Genomic DNA, 16,693 nt, shown 5'->3' with positions numbered 1-16,693 from the left:
TTGCTTGATTATGTCGCAGGCCCAGGAGAAGTACGAGCGCGAAGTGTTGCTTCATGCGGCTGACATTGCAGCCCTCTCGGCAATGAGGGCAGAGGTGGGTGCAGATTCTGTTCTTTCTCTGTATCCAGCACTGAGAATTCTGCTCTCCAGCAAGTGAAGACACCTTCAACCTCATTCTCCACACATCTCTTTCTTGTCTCGACCTCTGGATTTTTAGTTTTGCTGAATAGGTTCATCACTTTTTCATTTGTGTCCCTTTGTCAGTGTTGTGGTATGGCTTCATTGTTACCCCCTATATTTTTTATATTTGTACTATTGCATTTCAAGAGCATTGTTGCTATGTTATCTTGGTGCTGTACTGGGGTGCTATTCTGGGCAGTATTCAATTCGGCTTTGCTCTTTAGTTTGCCGCCTTGTGAACTTTGAATGACCCAGAAGGTCGTTTAAGATTCTCACTTAAGCTACCATTGTAAAATTCAACCGTGTGCTTGGAATTTGGAACCATGCACAGTACCACCCCTCGTCATTGATATCATTTATATTCTTGTCACTGTCTTGGTACTGTACTGAGGTGCTGTTCTGGACAATGTTGAATGCCACCTTCGGGCTGAATCCATCATTTTGTAAGCTCTCTCTGGTCCAGAGGGGTACTACATTTTCGCTGTTAGGCTTAGCAGGCCAGCATAGTAAAAAAATTTGACTATTTGGTAGAGTTTGACAGTGTCCAGAACAACTCTGTTACTTAAGCGGGGATGCAGCAACGAAAACTAGTTTTACTATTCATGTAAAGTGATGAAATCTGACATGCAGATGCTCTTTGTTGTGCTGATATCATGACTTAAATCGGTCTTGACCTATCTTTGCAGTTCTTGAGCTGCAACACTCAGCGGACTCTCATCCGAAAATAATTTAATGAATAAGAGATAAGTTTTCAAGATTTTCACGTAAAGATTAGGCTTGTGTCAATAGTGAATTTCAGGTTCGAAGCAAATAGCGATTTTGGTTGAATAATTTTGAATCGAACTTGAGTAGCATATATACTGCATAATATAGTTGCAAGCACCTCACACTACAGCATGCCACGACATAGTGCCTGCATTCATGGTCACGCCAGATGTCACTTTTCCGGGGCCTTTGATCCACGTAGCGAGCTACACCACGGGCTCGTGGCAATATAAAGAAAAAAAGGCATATTTGTCATGACCTAACAAACCTGCACGATATTTTTAAAAACTTGAGACAAGGCCTGTGAAAATATAGTTTTCTTGCATCAAAGGAAGTGACAACAACTTTGAATAGTAACATAATTCGACTTTCGCTAGAATGCAAGCGTTAGCCTGTAAAGCATGTGAGTAGGTATACGAAGCTTTTAAACTTAAAAAAAAAAAATGGATCAATGTGAGGGCAATATTCTCATTTAACCTTGAAAAGGAGCTTTGTGGCAGTGCGGGTTTCCCCTGGACATGCGCTTTCACCGCTTTGCAGTGCTTTACTGCAGTGAAACCACTTTTACAGGGTAATACATGTGGGTTAATATGCATTTGTTCGTTTGTTTCGAATAATTGAAAATTTTAAATATTTTAAATTCCAATCAAAGTGAATTCGAATTATTCGTTTAAATATTCGAAGCCTTTGAATATTCGCACAAGCCTGGTAAAAATATTCACAAGGGCCTTTTTCAAGCCATAACACTACACTCAAACCTCAATATAACAAACATGAATACAAGAAATATCAATTATAACAAAGTAAATGAAAAATATTCTTGTAATAGATAGTGTTAGAAATAACCGGTACAACGACTTTTTTAAATATAACAAACCTATTTTTTTTTGTAAGATGCAACCATGTTATAATGAGGTTTCAGTGTTTATTGGCTTATTTTTTAGTGTTCAAACAAGCACGAAAAGATATTTCTAAAATGCCCTGGACATATTCTGTTACTAGCAACCTTTACAAAAAGCCAATTATAAAAATCTATATGACACACAGACACATATGAACAGCTTTACAGCATTCGCCAATGTCTCGAGATCTGAGTGCAGAAAATGGAAAGGTTATGTCTATTTGTTGTGAAGCATCACAGGGATATTAGAATGCAGCTGCTAAAGATATTAGAGCTCTGGAAATGTAGCTAAAAGCTAAGAAAATGTAACTAAAATGAGCTGGTTCATTTTTTATTGGAAAAATTAAGCCTTGTGGCTATTTCAAGCTCTGACCTATTATCTTTGTGATCATGCCAAGACAGTGGCACTGTGGCAAGGAAAAGCTGCAGAATTTGTATTTTTTGAAACCCCATTTCTTAAAGGTTTCTGACGGCTGGTTGAATCCTAGCTGTGGAGGTCGTATTTCAGTGTAGGAAAAAGGGTAGTGGCCTGTGTACTGCCCGATTTCAGTGCATGTCAAATAACACAAGATTGTTGAAATTTCCGGAGCCCTCCACTACGACGTCTCCCATAATCGTACTGTGGTATTGGGATGTGAAACCCGAGATATTACAGTTAAACCTACTTATAACGAACTTCTGTATAATGAATTCGTCGATATAATGAAGGTTTTCTGTTCTTCATCGTTACCTCATAGAAGCACATGTATTTGTTACCTCCATGCAAAAGAGTAACGGGAGACATTCTCGATATAACGAATTTTCGCCACGTACAATCAGAATTTTTTTTATGAATTTCGTCTTTTAGGCACGAGCAAGCATTTTCCACAGTAGCCTCTCCACAGACGAAGTGCCAAGAGGCGGCGGAGCACGCGGCGCGTTTGTGGCTCTAGGGACTCCCAGGTGGTAACAAACGCTCGTTATTGCGTGCGGCAAGTTCCGCGCGCAATAACGAGCATGCGTGGATGTGCCTTCCCCCTCTCTCCTTACCAAAAAGTTGGTAGTGCCACTTCTGGTGCCACACTTAGCGTCGCAAATGCGGGGTCGCGCTGCATATAGAGGGCGTTTCACCGAATAGTTTTTCGCGGTATCCGTGTCGCTTGCTCTTAGTTTTTAATGTCGTGCGCGTGTGAATGGTTTCTGCGCGCGCATGCAGTGGTTGCCCGACGACGTCCAGCTGTGCTTTTTTTCTTTGAATGTGCACAACTGCGTTGTTTCTACCGAGGGGATGGCAGATTAGGTTCTGAGGGAAACTCTAGGAGACCACAGTGACGACAAATCTTCAGAGGTCGACCCGTCACACGCTTCCGTCTTGGAGGGGCGCCGCGAGATTGCGGTATTGAAGCCTTCCTGTTCAGCCGATTAGCTCTGGCAACAACATGATGGTGCGTTGAATGCAGTCAAATGAATGCGGTAGCAACAAATTGTAATGTTATACGAAATAAGGCTAGCAACGAACTCCTTTCGATGTGATATCGTGAAAATCCTACAAAATACAGTAAAAGCTTGTTAATTCGGATTTCACGGGACCGGAAAAACTGTCCGAATTAACCGAATGCCGAATTGACGAATGAACAGGGAAAACAACATTTAAAATCAAGCTGCTTAAGCATACCTTTATTTGTTGAAGTATTTTGTAATTGTCGTCTGCATTTTCGCGCAGATTCCGGCTGACATCACAATTTTTTCTAACTGTTCCAAATGGCCAACAGCACGCAAGCTGTCGGGAGTGTTCAGGCAAGCGTCCTCTAATATTAACAGTGCCTTCGAGACTTCCCGTGAGGTGCGATGAGGTCGCGGCTGTATCTCCTCGCTTGATTCTTCGTCGTAATCGTGGTCTTCATGGGCGCCCGGGACATCATTAATAATCTCTTGATCGGTCAGGAGACTACTCGTGGCGACACCATGATCAATCGCGATGTAGTTCTGCCGCTTTTTTGGCGTTGCCATCACTGTAGTGCCTGATGGTGGTGGCATGCAAATACGGTCACAATGGAAGAAAAAGAGAACTCCGCAAGAAGAGATGGTTCCGACACGACAACACAAGGGAAAATGGCGTCGGAGGCGCTGAGTGGAGAAGAAAGAAGACGCCGGTGTTCGGTGACGCTGCGATCGCCCCCACTAGTTGATGATGATGGCGATGCCACTCAGATTTCGGTTTCACTCCAGTGGTGCCAGCGCTGCTTTATCACACTTTTGGGTAGCAGCAGCCGTCAGCATTTGTCCGAATTAAGTGGTGCGGAGCCGAATTCCGATGAAATGACGAAGGTTTGGTCCCATAGATTAACATGCACTTTGGTCGGGACCAATAGAGCCGTCCGAATTGTCTGAAATTCTGAATTAACGGGTGTCGAATTAACGAGCTTTTACTGTACTGGTGTAAAGAAATGTGGCCGCTCCAAGGAGAATTGCTCTTTTCACAGTCTCTTTGCGTTGGAAATGCACTCATGCTTGCCGAAATAGCATGCATATCAGTGATCTTCACCACGATTTATAAATAAAAGTTCACCGTTGCTACTTGAGTGACCTCTTCCCCCCCTTGCGTTTTTTTATGCGTGTTCAAGACAGGTGGTTTCCTTTCTGTTGGAACATTCGATACAGTTCTAAAACGAGGGGGGGGGGATGTATCATATGTGCCCCCAGGTGATAGAGATGGGTTGACTCATTTGATTTTTGCTTTAGCAGTGCTCGCGCGCTTTTACCCGATCGTAAAAGTATACTCACACGTAAAAGGGGGCATGTTCTCAATTTGGACTTCTCATGGAACATGGCGACGATGGCAAAAACCCGCCAAGAATGTCCACATATTTGTTATAAATTGCTATAATAATGCAGTTTTCTACCTCTGAATGAGTGTTTTGGGTTAGCTCTGCCTTCAGTTTCTGTTTTTTTTAAATTTGTGCGTTTAATTTACTATCTCTCGTACCAAACCTGCATATGACGAAATAATCTTCATAACAAATTTTTTCTGCAGTTTGTCAATTTCGTTATATACAGGTTTAACTGTATTATTATTATTATCGAATTTATTGATGACAACACACTTGTAAAATGCTTTTTTTCTCAGCGTCTACCATTTATTTCACAGTGACATAAAAGATGGTTTCAGTGTTGCAAAAAATAAAAATGTTGAACATGATCATTTTGACAAAATTTAACAATGCTTATTGCCACGTCCTCTTTAAAACATCTACTTTTGACGAAAGCAGTACTTCTCTGTTGTCTAGCTCTTATGAAAAGTTTCGCTGTAATATCTCCTATAAGCAAGAATGCACCCCCAAATAGTCCCAAAACATGTTTTGTTAAAGGGGAATAGGGGGCTTAATTAAAAACATATTTTTTTTTTATTGAGCAGTGTGGAAGAATGTGAGCTTAGGTATGTTTGTGTGCCGATTTAACATATGCAATTTTTTTTATGTAGTGTATTTTTTAAGGTATGAAATATGTTGTGCCTTTTGGGGAGCAAGTTCCTTTTTCTAATCTAAGAGTTAGCTAGTAAATTAGCACATCACAATAATCTGGAATCACAGCTGATGGCAGTTCAACAAAAAGATGTTTTGAACTCATTGTATAAGAAAAGTTATTGGACGTAGAGTATTTGCCAGCGGAATCTCAGCTTGAAATTGGCTCACTCACAATTGTTCAACGTACCGCAACATTGTTCAAATATATTTAGAACATCCATTTTTGTTGCACTGCAATCTGCTCAGATTTCAGATTATTGTGATGTGATAATTTACTTTCCAGCACTTTTAGTTTACAAAAAAATTGTTCCCCGAAAGGCACATGAAATATTTTGCATTTTACGAACTACACTTCGGGCAAAAAAAATACAGTTGAACCCCTATAAAGGAAACATGCACCGGTTAGCTGCCACCTCGTAATAAGTTCAAGTACTACAGGATGCAAAACTGGCAAAAAAGAGTTCCACACTTGCTGTAATGGCAAAAGATGGCAGTGACTGACGCTTCCTCATTCTAAATGCACATATTTGCCATATTTGCCGTATTTACTTGCTTAATGAACCCACTTCCACATTGCTCCTTGAAAAAAGGAAAACTATGTCAAGTGTATTTGTTCATTTTATTTTGGTATGACAGCCAGTGCCATTAAAGATCAAACAACAATACATCAAGCCATTATATCACAAAATAACAATGCAATAAAAGTCAGAACATAGTTTTGCGACTATGTTAAACAGTTGCGTGCAGCGCGGGCGCTGATGACGTCATTCGAAATTTCAAAGTTGCGCTTTTTACGGCAAAGCGCTATCTGTTGAATGCAGGAGAAAACACTTTCTTAACAGTGCCATGCAAACACAGTGGCACAAAAACAAAGCACGTGGCCTCCAAAATGGGACACGGCGGGTGCTCGCCATCTCGGAGGCTATGCAGAGCGCAACTGCACCCATCGCGCTGATGGCACGTTGTGCACCCGCAACATCTACCGCAACGTCTTTGTGCCGCCATTCAATGCTGCGCTATTGTTATCGGGTTTGTCATTGTGAACTTAGTTGGGACGCCCGTTTCGCAGGTCGCATTTGGCCGGTACGCTATCTACACGGCTGGTTACAAACAGCATGGGCTGGAGCATTGAAACAGAGCGGCTGGATGACACTTGATGACACTGTGATTGCATATTTGAAATCAGCACACAAATGTACAAAGTTATCAAGTTTCATCAAGCTTGGTTAAGAAGTGAAAAAACCACCAGGCCTGCATGGAACGCGCCACTGTCACTGCAAAAACTGGAAGAGTGGGGTTTCAGAGCCTTCTTTTAAGGGAGAATGTGGTAATGGGAATTGTAAATTTAGTCAAAATGTTCAGTTTTTCAATTGATTTTTTTCTGTGATCATGAGACTATGTTTGACATCATAGTGTGATTTTAGATCGAAATAAGTAGCAGAAGTTGAGAAACAAGCATATTATTGGTGAGCTGTCGTCAAAAGCCATGGGAAAATTGGGCATAGCAAAATGCAAATTCGCAGCATTCTCTTGGCAAAGTGCCAGCGTATTGGCATCATTATAAAGAGGACAGATTGGAGCTCAAGATAGCCACAAAGATGCATTTCTCCAATAAAAAATAAAGCCAGTTTCCTTCCGAGTTCCGTTTTATCAGCTTCTAGCTATAATTTTTGTAAGCTCCATTTTCTCGTGTATCATTTTTTGAGCAGTTGCTGTCAGTCATTCCTGTGCCATTTCACAAAAATTAAGTTATAGCCATTCCGTTTCCTGTACTTGGATTCTGAGACATTGGGGAGCGCCACAAAGCTGTCCATATTTGTGTGCACATCATACATACTTCTGTAATTGGCTTTTTGTAAAAGTATTTGGTAAGACATTTCCAGAACATTTAAAAAAAAAGGTTGTGTGCTTACTTACATATTAAAAATAAACCAATAGCTTTACAGCATAAAATGGGCCCTTGTAAATATCCTTACGCCAAAATTTTGACGAACTTGTGTCTAATTGGCTAACTAATTTTGGGGTGACAATGACAGTCTATCTAGTGTTGCTACTCTAAAGTTTATTTATTTTTATTTATTTATTAGAATACCCTCAGGGCCCGTAGGGCATTACAGAGGGGGTGGGTACAACATTTATAACACACAAGAAAAAAAAAGACAAAATAAAGAAACAAGTGTCAGATGCGCAAATCAGGAAGGCAACATAAGTCAACTAAAAATGTATAAGTAAGAATTCAAGCACATACAAGACAAAGATAGATAATGGAAACTGCGTATAGTTACAAGCATTGCTGAGAAATTTCAGTCTTGAATAACAAAGGGTCTGTTATTGTTACAACGGAAGAGGGAAGGTGGTTCCAATCGGCGGCTGTTTTCAGTAAGAAGGCTGCTGAAAAGAATTTGGTGCGGCAAAACGGAATGGCAACCTTATGCTTGTGATCAATGTGCGATGAGTGGTATGACCGTTGTGAAATGAGGTCTCGCTTCATTGATGGATTGTGAAAAAATATCTTGTGAAAAAAATGCAGTCGCGCCAGTTTCCTCCGGACAGTTAAATTGGGCAGGTCAAGGTTAGATTTCATTTCTGATATGCTAGCAGTACGGGAATAATTAGAACAAATGAACCGAACTGAGCGGTTCTGAACAGATTCTAACGCGTTGATTAAATTTTGCTGCACGGGATCCCATATAGCAAACGCGTACTCAAGCTTTGGGCGAATTAGTGATCGGTATAATAGAATTTTGAGGGACAGCGGAGCGCGAGAAAAGTTGCGGCGTAAGTATCCTAGCGTTCGGTTAGCGTTATTACAGATGTAGGTAACATGCGTGTGCCAAGATAGATTGTTGGTAATGTAAACGCCGAGGTACTTATATGAAGAGACATGCTGGAGGGGAACGGCGTTAATTCTGTAGGTACAGGGGGGAGAAATAGATCGCCGGGTTATTGACATGTATTTAGATTTGTTAGAGTTGAGAGTCATAAGCCATTTATTGCACCAGGTTGAGACAGTGTCAAGGTCTGACTGTAGAAATTGGTTATCAGATTCATTGTTTATTTCGCGGTAAATTACACAATCATCTGCAAATAACCTTATAGCGGAGTTAATGCTGTCTGGGAGATCATTAATATATATATATAAGGAAAAGTAAAGGGCCTAATACGGAACCTTGGGGTACGCCGGATGTTACTTTAGAAAGAGGTGAGTTATAGCCATTAGTTGTTACAAACTGAGTGCGATTAGTCAGAAAGCATTCAATCCATTTAAGAATGTTCGGGTCAATGTTTAAGCACTAATCTTCACGAGGAGTAATTGGTGAGGTACTTTATCGAAAGCTTTTTGAAAGTCAAGAAAAATGCAATGCACAAATGAGCCGCGATCTAAAGCCGATGCTATGTCATTAGTAAAATAAAGAAGTTGGGTTTCACATGAGTAACTTTTTCGGAATCCATGCTGGTAGGGAGTAAAAAAAGAATTTGATTCTAGGAATGAGACAAGGTTGGAGTAAATTATATGTTCTAACATTTTACAAGGAACACTGGTTAGGGAAATTGGTCTGTAATTGAGAGGAGACTGTGTGTTACCAGATTTGTGCAGAGGGACCGCCTTCCCCACTTTCCAGTCAAGCGGCAAAGTGGAGGTCTGAATTGATTGCGAAAAGATTAAGGGCAAGTAAATTGATGAATACAATGCAGTGTTTTTTAGAAACTTTGAGTTGATTTCATCTACGCCACAAGAAGAGGATAACTTAAGCTTGTGAATTAAATTTTGCACTCCAACGGCATCAACGGTAACAGGATACATGGGTAAAAAATCACGACTAGGCATTTGCGGCAACGCAGAAGCAGAACAACTTAAAAAAGAAGTAACAAAAAAATTATTTAATGCAATGCAACACTCTTCACAGCGAACTGGCTGCCCGTCTGAGTTCGTAAGCGAAATGTTTTTCTTTTCCCTAGGTTTAACAGTTTTCCAAAACTTAAAAGGGTTGGTTACAAGAATTGAGGGAAGGGTATTATTAAGAAAAACGCGCTTGGCTTCCTTGATAGCTGCTCTGTATTCGGAAAGGACAGATTTGTACACGTGCCAACGGGCTAACGAATTAGTCTGCTTTGCCTGACGGAACAACCGTTTCTTTTTATTCCGCAATTTTTTTAAGTCAGATGAGAACCAAAGGGGGCGTTGGCGACCTTTGATAACGTATGTGGGAATGTATCGCGTGATTAAAGATTCAACTTTCATTTTGAACAAGTTCCAGTTTTGTTGAACGCTGCGATCAAAGAAGCCATTAGCAAAGCTCTCAAAATTCGATTCGAGTTCACTGTTGATTGAGTCATAATCGCCGCGTGAGTAGTCTCTTATTGTTTTCCGATTGTTTGACCGACGCCTTAAAGAACCTGTTAGATTGAAGTGCACGAAACAATGGTCACTTATGCCTGGGATATATGAAATAGAATAAACAAGGTCTGGTACAGTGGTGAGAATCAGATCAAGAACATTTGATGAAGTGGGGCTCATTCTTGTTGGTTGCGTTACGAGTTTGGTAAGGTTAAAGTCTTCGCACAGTTCCACGAAATGTAAACTGTCGGCTGAAAGTGAGCTTAATGAACAGGAAGGAAGTGACTAGTTTATTTTCGGGTAGTTAAAATCGCCTAGAATAAAAACAGGTGTATGCGGGTGCCTTTTGGCAATATCATTCAAAGCATCATGCAGTTGCTCGCAAAACACTTGCGTCGCACTCGGAGGGCGGTAACAGCCACAAATTATGACATTTTGACAGTTGACATGGAGGGAAACACAGACAAATTCTAAAGGTGATGCTATTACTATATGGCTAGAAACTATATAATCAGCTACGGCTATGAGTACACCACCTCCTGGCGATTCTTCTCTATCACATCTGTAAATGGTATAATTATTTTCACAATCGAACAGCTCTACACTTGCAATGTTAGGGGTAAGCCAGGTTTCCGTTAACACTACAACATCGGCGACGCAGTCATCAAAAATTGAAGATAATGCATCCCGTTTGTTAAGAACACTTCGTACGTTAGAATATAAAACTGAGTAGTTACGATAAGTGGCCAAGGGGTGAACTTTGTTAGGATAAGAGCGTATCTTCGTCGGCATGCGTAGCGGAGGACGAAGCTTCTGATGAGTTCTGCGCATTTGTATGCGGCTCACAAACGCTGTCGGTCACCGGAGAGTACACAAAGCACTTTTTGTTGATGTAAAGCTTATTGTACTTGACGGTATACTTCTCGCCACTCGCCCTGCCGAATTCAAAAAGCTTCTTGCGCACGCTTCTTGTTGCGCGGCAGTTGTATTAAGTTGTATTAGATAGCTCAAAATTGATTTCAGTTATGATATAAGCACAACAAATCACATCTGCATGCCAAATTTCATTCATTTAGCTTCATAAATAACCAAGATAACTTTCATTGCCACGGCCCCCCTCAACTTTTTGGGTGGCTGCTGTAAGCACACTGGCAGGGTACGTCATTATACATCGTGTAGCTCTCCTCAAGAGAACCACAATAGCACCCTTAGGCGTTTGGTGCCATTCACATTCTGGTCATCGTCTTTAGGGTAGAAGGGCCTGCTACTGCATTCTCGTGTCATTCAGACTTTGCTTCCACCCTTGTAGCTGGACCATGTGCGACAGGAGGTCTCCCAGCTCGAGCAGCAAGCCAAGGGTGCCGAGGAGACGCTGACTGCAGCCCGTGAATCTTGGTCCCAGCAGGAACAGCAGCTCTGCACCGAGAAGGACGCTCTCGCCAAGCGAGTAGAAGAACTGTCGCACCAGAACTCCCTGCTTCACCAACAGATGGAAATGTTGAGCTCGCAGGTGCGTGTGGTTGTGTGACGAGTGTTGAAGCAGTGAACGTTTGCATTTGGGGCTTGTTGGCACATTATCTTGAAATAACAATGGCACTGGGCTAGCAAGGACACAATAAGTTGTCTTCTTCTTGTGTCTTTGTTCAGGTAAAGGAGACACAAAAACACTTACTATGTCAGAGTTTTTTTTATTGCGCAGCTACGTACGCATGCATCTCGAGCATAGGCTGCGCGTAGAACGGAGACATATTTTCTTTGATACACGTGTCCTTGTTGACGCTTAGGAGAAAGCGTGCTATGTCCGCTTCCGGTGCCAATAGTGTCAGTTTGATAAAATTAAGGGGAGATGAGCAGGGGTGCAACAGCTGCGCCAATTCCGCCAATTGGATACAAATGCCCATTTTTGCGCCTAGCTCCGCCAAAACCATGGAATTGGCCGAAATTGCGCCACGCTGCACTAAAATGCCCGACCAGCCTTCGCTAGTTTCAGTGAGGAATGAAGGCCACATTGGCATCTGTAGTAAGCGTCCTCAATCAGTTTGGGTATCTAGGCCTGCCGACTCACGGCAGGACACTCACGGACACCAAAAATCACGGCAGGACACTCAGGCAACGTGATCGACCAGATAAAGTAAGAACGCCACGCACCTATTGGTCTGCTGATCTCAGCGGATACAATGCGACTTCAAGACAAAAATATATTGCCGTAGCCTGCAACACTTTGCGGCAAATATGAATGCCCTAGTCAACAAACGTGGTTATGGCATGTTAGCATACCTGCCAAATCTTCCGAGTGTCGCGTAAAATGTACAAATTTCAACTGTGCTTACGATTTTACGAATCTTACCAGAAATTTTACGAAATATACAGTCGGGCCCACATATAATGGCTCCACTTAAAACAAACTTTCGCTTAAAACGAACAATATACGCGTGGCCGGGAAAATATACATTGGTTCAATGGGACAAAATCGCACTTACAAAGAACGTCTCCAAGCGCCGCTGATCGATTACAGCGTATGGAATCAGCGATCTGTCGACTTCCCGAGAAAGCAATTTCGATTACCGATCAGGCATCGCCAAGGTGCCCATGCATTCTTAATGTTAAATGCCAACCCTGCCTCCGCGACCCTCTAGCTTCCGCTCTCCCCAACCCATGGAGGAAGGAAAGCTGTTTCCTTCTTCTATGTCCTGACTGATTTTTGTTACGCACCACTCCGTTTTTTGTCCCCCCGCTACTCTGAGCACTCCGCATCGCCAGGCGAGGCTCGTGTTTTCACACTGCCACCGACCTTACGAAGACCGGTCGGCCATCTACCCTGTTTTTGGTCGCTGGTACTGTCGTTGGCGTCGTCGAGTCACCAGACCATTTACCAACATCGTCAACCACCAACTGTATCCGATAGTCTGCTTCTAGTGCACCCGTGTACGCTACCCCACCGACTCTGATAATTTGCGATTCATTTCATGTTTAGGACTTGTTCTCGCTCACTTCGCACTCGGCTCAGCATGCCTTCCGCGCGGGTGCGTAAGCGCGAAAACGGCTGTTCATTTGCGCGGAACGAATCGCGGAATATCGAAGTTTGTGAGGCGACGCAAACCCGCCGGCGCAGCAAAATGATTTTTTGACCACGGCCGCCAATTCTTCGAACACCGCCGCGCGCACCGATCCAGGCGGCCATGCTCTGACTTCTGTGCGCGCACGCACTCTTTCCAAGTTTTTCTACGTGCGAGTTTCGCAGAACTTCCAAGCAAGCTACCCAACCTGCCTGCCTTCCCGTGTGTTTTGGTTTTCAAGGTCGCCCTCCTGCCGCATCCTCCCCTCTCTTTATCGCAACTCCTTGTTCTTCTCTCTCCAGTCTGCTCGCCTCTCTTGATCACAACCCCTTCACAAGTCTCCACCGCTCCATGATGCCCGCCACGCCGACTCCAATTAGTTTTGTTTTCTGACTGGAAACGGGCCCAGAGCTGTTCCACGCGTTCTAGCATGTGTGTTGCGGGTGCGCGTCTTGCTCGCTCTTGGTGTGCGTGAGTGGTCATGATGACCGATGGGAGGACTAGCACGCTTTTTCTTGCCGCTCAACAAAACGTCGAAAGTGTGACCGCTTGGCTTGAGCGTAATCCGCGCGTTAGGTGCCGCGTTGCAGAGAGTGCTTGCACATAGCTATTGACCACCTGGCAGCCAACTTGCCGCTTCGGGTGTCCCGCTATTCAGGTGTGGAGATGGTGAATATTTGTGGGTGGCGGTGATGACTACATGCGCGCGAAACTGTTTTCGGGAGGCCGATTTCGTCGACGTCGGGCCTTATGCTGAGCCTGAAGCTTCCGAACTGCCGCGGCAATTTGTGGCAGCGCATCGTCGACTCCGACCTGGGAGAGCGAGTGGGACATCTGTTACGACGGCCGATAATGATGCCACCACTGTGGAACCATGCACGAATTGGGGCATTGTAATTGAAGTATGTGGCGAGAGCGATTTTGGGAAATTGGATTGCGCGAACGACGAAACTTTGGAGCCAATGCTTCATGCAGCTTATGCCACGGGCCTCGGCGAACGAGCACCTTGCTGTTTTAAATGAACTCGAGACCGCCCTTATCGCTTCATCTCTTCGAAACACGTGCGTCACGGACTTTTTTGGGCAGGAAAAGTTCGTGTTTTCACTTGCAACTTTTTCTAAAAGCTGTGTTTTATTTACTACGAACTTCGGGATACGGCGAACGTTCGTTACACTCAGGTTCACACTCAGGTTCGTTATAAGTGGGCTCGACTGTATATTATTTCTGGTAAAAAAAATAAAATTAGTAAAATAGCGTGGTCTTCGCAATCGGCTACGGCGCATTGCCGTAGCTAGTCGCGGAAAGCACAAAAACGGCGTTGTGCTATATCCTCCCGCGAGGAGAGAACAATATGTACTAATGTTATCATCACATACCTGCCAAGTCTTCTGCATTTTTCGGGAGACTTGGATTTTGACGGTCTTTTTGGTTTGTACGGTAGCCATGAAAATCTCCTGGAAATCTAAATTTGTGTGCTAAATGTGGCCGCATTGACAAAAGTGCAGGTCAGTCCGTTCCAGGCTTTTTGAGAGCCCACCACATTTGTTATTAACGAATTCGAGAGGCGTTGATCTAAACGTACAGTAGAGCCTCAGTGATGCGAAACTGCGGCAGATACGAATTTGTGAAATTCTTCAGCGAAATTCATGTGTCCATGCGGCCAATAGTACCGAAACTGTCAAACGAATGCTAATCAAGAGCAGCCTGCTCGAACTTTGAAAGTAGGCGTGCGACCAACGCACGCTTTGTCTTTCATAGTGCGTGTGGTTGTAGTTGCCACAATTGCTGTGGAAGAAACCATGGTAGTTCGACACGATCATGTATGGCGTCGACGTTACTGACAGAACTTCGAAAGTGTTGGTGCAGCCTACGCTCAACCAAAAAAAGCAACGCTACTTTCCGCAAACTCTGTTGGCTAAAACCACTGCAATTGTGATCACAGATAACATAAAACGACTTAGTTTTGAAGGCACATAGATTGAACACAAAGCTATCGTTTACTGCAACTGTCGCAACAATGCGATAGCACTCTACGAGCGCCGAGGACACGTGGCTGACACAGAGGTAGATTAAAGGTGGTAACGATGTAAAAAAAGGCTAGAAGCGTTTTGGCATTCCTGTCCTAAAAATCTAGTAGCAAGCAAAGCCAAAGCCTTGAGCCACGTTTTCGCGGCAGCCAGCGGCGCCGTCCAGTTCGTTCACGTGCGAAGACATACGAAAATTGTTGCCCCGCCGCGGTGGTCTAGTGGCTAAGGTACTCGGATGCTGACCCGCAGATCGCGGGTTCGAATCCCGGCTGCGGCGGCTGCATTTCCGATGGAGGCGGAAATGTTGTAGGCCCGTGTGCTCAGATTTGGGTGCACGTTAAAGAACCCCAGGTGGTCAAAATTTCCACAGCCCTCCACTACGGCGTCTCTCATAATCATATGTGGTTTTGGGACGTTAAACCCCATATATCAATCAATCAATCATTACGAAAACTGTTTTGATGAAAATTTATTTTTTGGCTATAGTTGTTTGGATGACACGAGATTTCGGGAACTCTCACCTTAGTGGGAAACCTTACTCTCGTGTGTTCGGCCACTCCAAGCCATTATGAGGCCGCAATGCCGATGTTGACGCCTGCGTTTGGCCCCCCCCGCCCCTGTTTTTCGCGATGTTTTTTTTCTTTTAGTGGCAAAAATGGGGAAAGTATATCAGCGCGTCGATTTGGCTTATGGGGGCAAAACATGATTATGCTTGTTGCTAAAGGATAATCGATCACATCTACAAATAAAAAAAAGAATAAATAACCCTTCCCCCTTTCCCCACTCGGGGGGTTTTATGAATTTCTCTTTTGCCAAGTTGGCAGGTATGTGTTAGGAACTAAAGCTGGAATCAAATGCCGTTGTTACTGCGCATGAACTAACTCAACATGCTGCGAATGCCCGCGTTGCCAACGACCACGTTTGTTGCCATAGCAATGGCACATATCATAGATGCGGTGCCGTCGCCGGGTCAACAGGCACGTGCCAGTGTTATCTTATCTAGCCAAATGGCCTTACAAGCAAGCTGAAAAGGCGTGCTTTAATCCGAACTGCATCGTGAAAAAAAAAAAAGCAAGGAGTGGTTGGAAAATTTCTGTAGTGGTTGCTGTAGTGGTTGGAAAATTTCTTGGCCTTGTTCTAACATGTGCAAGACGGCGCTTAGGCCAATTTCGTTGCAGTTAATTAGGTGGCCTGCGGAAAAGGGATTTAAGATTCGGAAGGGGCTGTTAGCGTTAGTCATGACACACAGCACGGATTGTTCAGTTACTCATGGGGGCATACGCTGCATGATTGTGAGTACTAGTATGATGGCTAACATCTAAAAAAAGTTACTGGCAATCATTTGGAGCTTTGTATAACATTTGTGCAGCCCTAAAAAAATCAAAACTGTGTGCCAGTTTTTTTTTTTTTTTTCGCCACCCAAGCTCATTTGCTTGGCTGATCCACATTTGAATCCTCAGAGTCGGTCAAAGGATTTGAGTGGCATGGCAAATGCTAATGTGGAATTTGTTGTTGTTCGCTGAGCATGGTGGTTCAAAATGCTACTTTTTATTAAAATAACAGTTCTCATATTCACTCTGCACGTCTTAGGGGACTTTTAATGGTTTGTACATATCACCTTTCAAAATGCAAGCCTTCTTTTTAATACTGTTCGAAGTTCGGTCTTTTGTGATAAAAAAAAAAAATAATTTTGGTGCTTGTAACCTGCTCCAAATGTGGATTTTATTTGGCCAAAAGTAACATTTCACTACTCCAAAATTTTCTACAAATTATATTTTGGCTGTTGCACCCCTGGATGTGGACTGAAAAAGTTTAAGTTTTCTTAAAATTATTTGATTTTTATGTTTTCTTCTATTGTTAAGATTAGTATCTTTACTGTTGCAAAAAAAAAAAAAAAGAATCTTTGTTGGGACTCGACTAGA

The 16,693-nt window shown here is 43.2% G+C and overlaps 1 protein-coding gene across 7 annotated transcripts in view; it reads left to right on the top strand.

Moving 5' to 3' along the window:
• Mgtor (nuclear basket protein megator) overlaps positions 1 to 16,693 on the top strand; it is a 905,575-nt gene that overhangs the window by 193,985 nt on the left and 694,897 nt on the right. For all 7 annotated transcript variants that reach the window (XR_012884775.1, XM_075868440.1, XM_075868441.1 and 4 more), the window contains exons 24-25: positions 20 to 94; positions 10,998 to 11,198. Coding sequence is in view for 6 of the 7 variants with exons in the window: in XM_075868440.1 (XP_075724555.1) it covers positions 20 to 94; positions 10,998 to 11,198 (276 nt within the window). In the remaining variant the exon portion in view is untranslated. The remainder of the gene's footprint in view (positions 1 to 19; positions 95 to 10,997; positions 11,199 to 16,693) is intronic.

Source organism: Rhipicephalus microplus, chromosome 7 (assembly GCF_043290135.1).
Source record: "Rhipicephalus microplus isolate Deutch F79 chromosome 7, USDA_Rmic, whole genome shotgun sequence".
NCBI classification, from domain to species: Eukaryota; Metazoa; Arthropoda; class Arachnida; order Ixodida; family Ixodidae; genus Rhipicephalus; species Rhipicephalus microplus.
The sequence above is the reverse complement of the archived record's forward strand: the minus strand, read 5'-3'. Positions and strand labels throughout refer to the sequence as shown.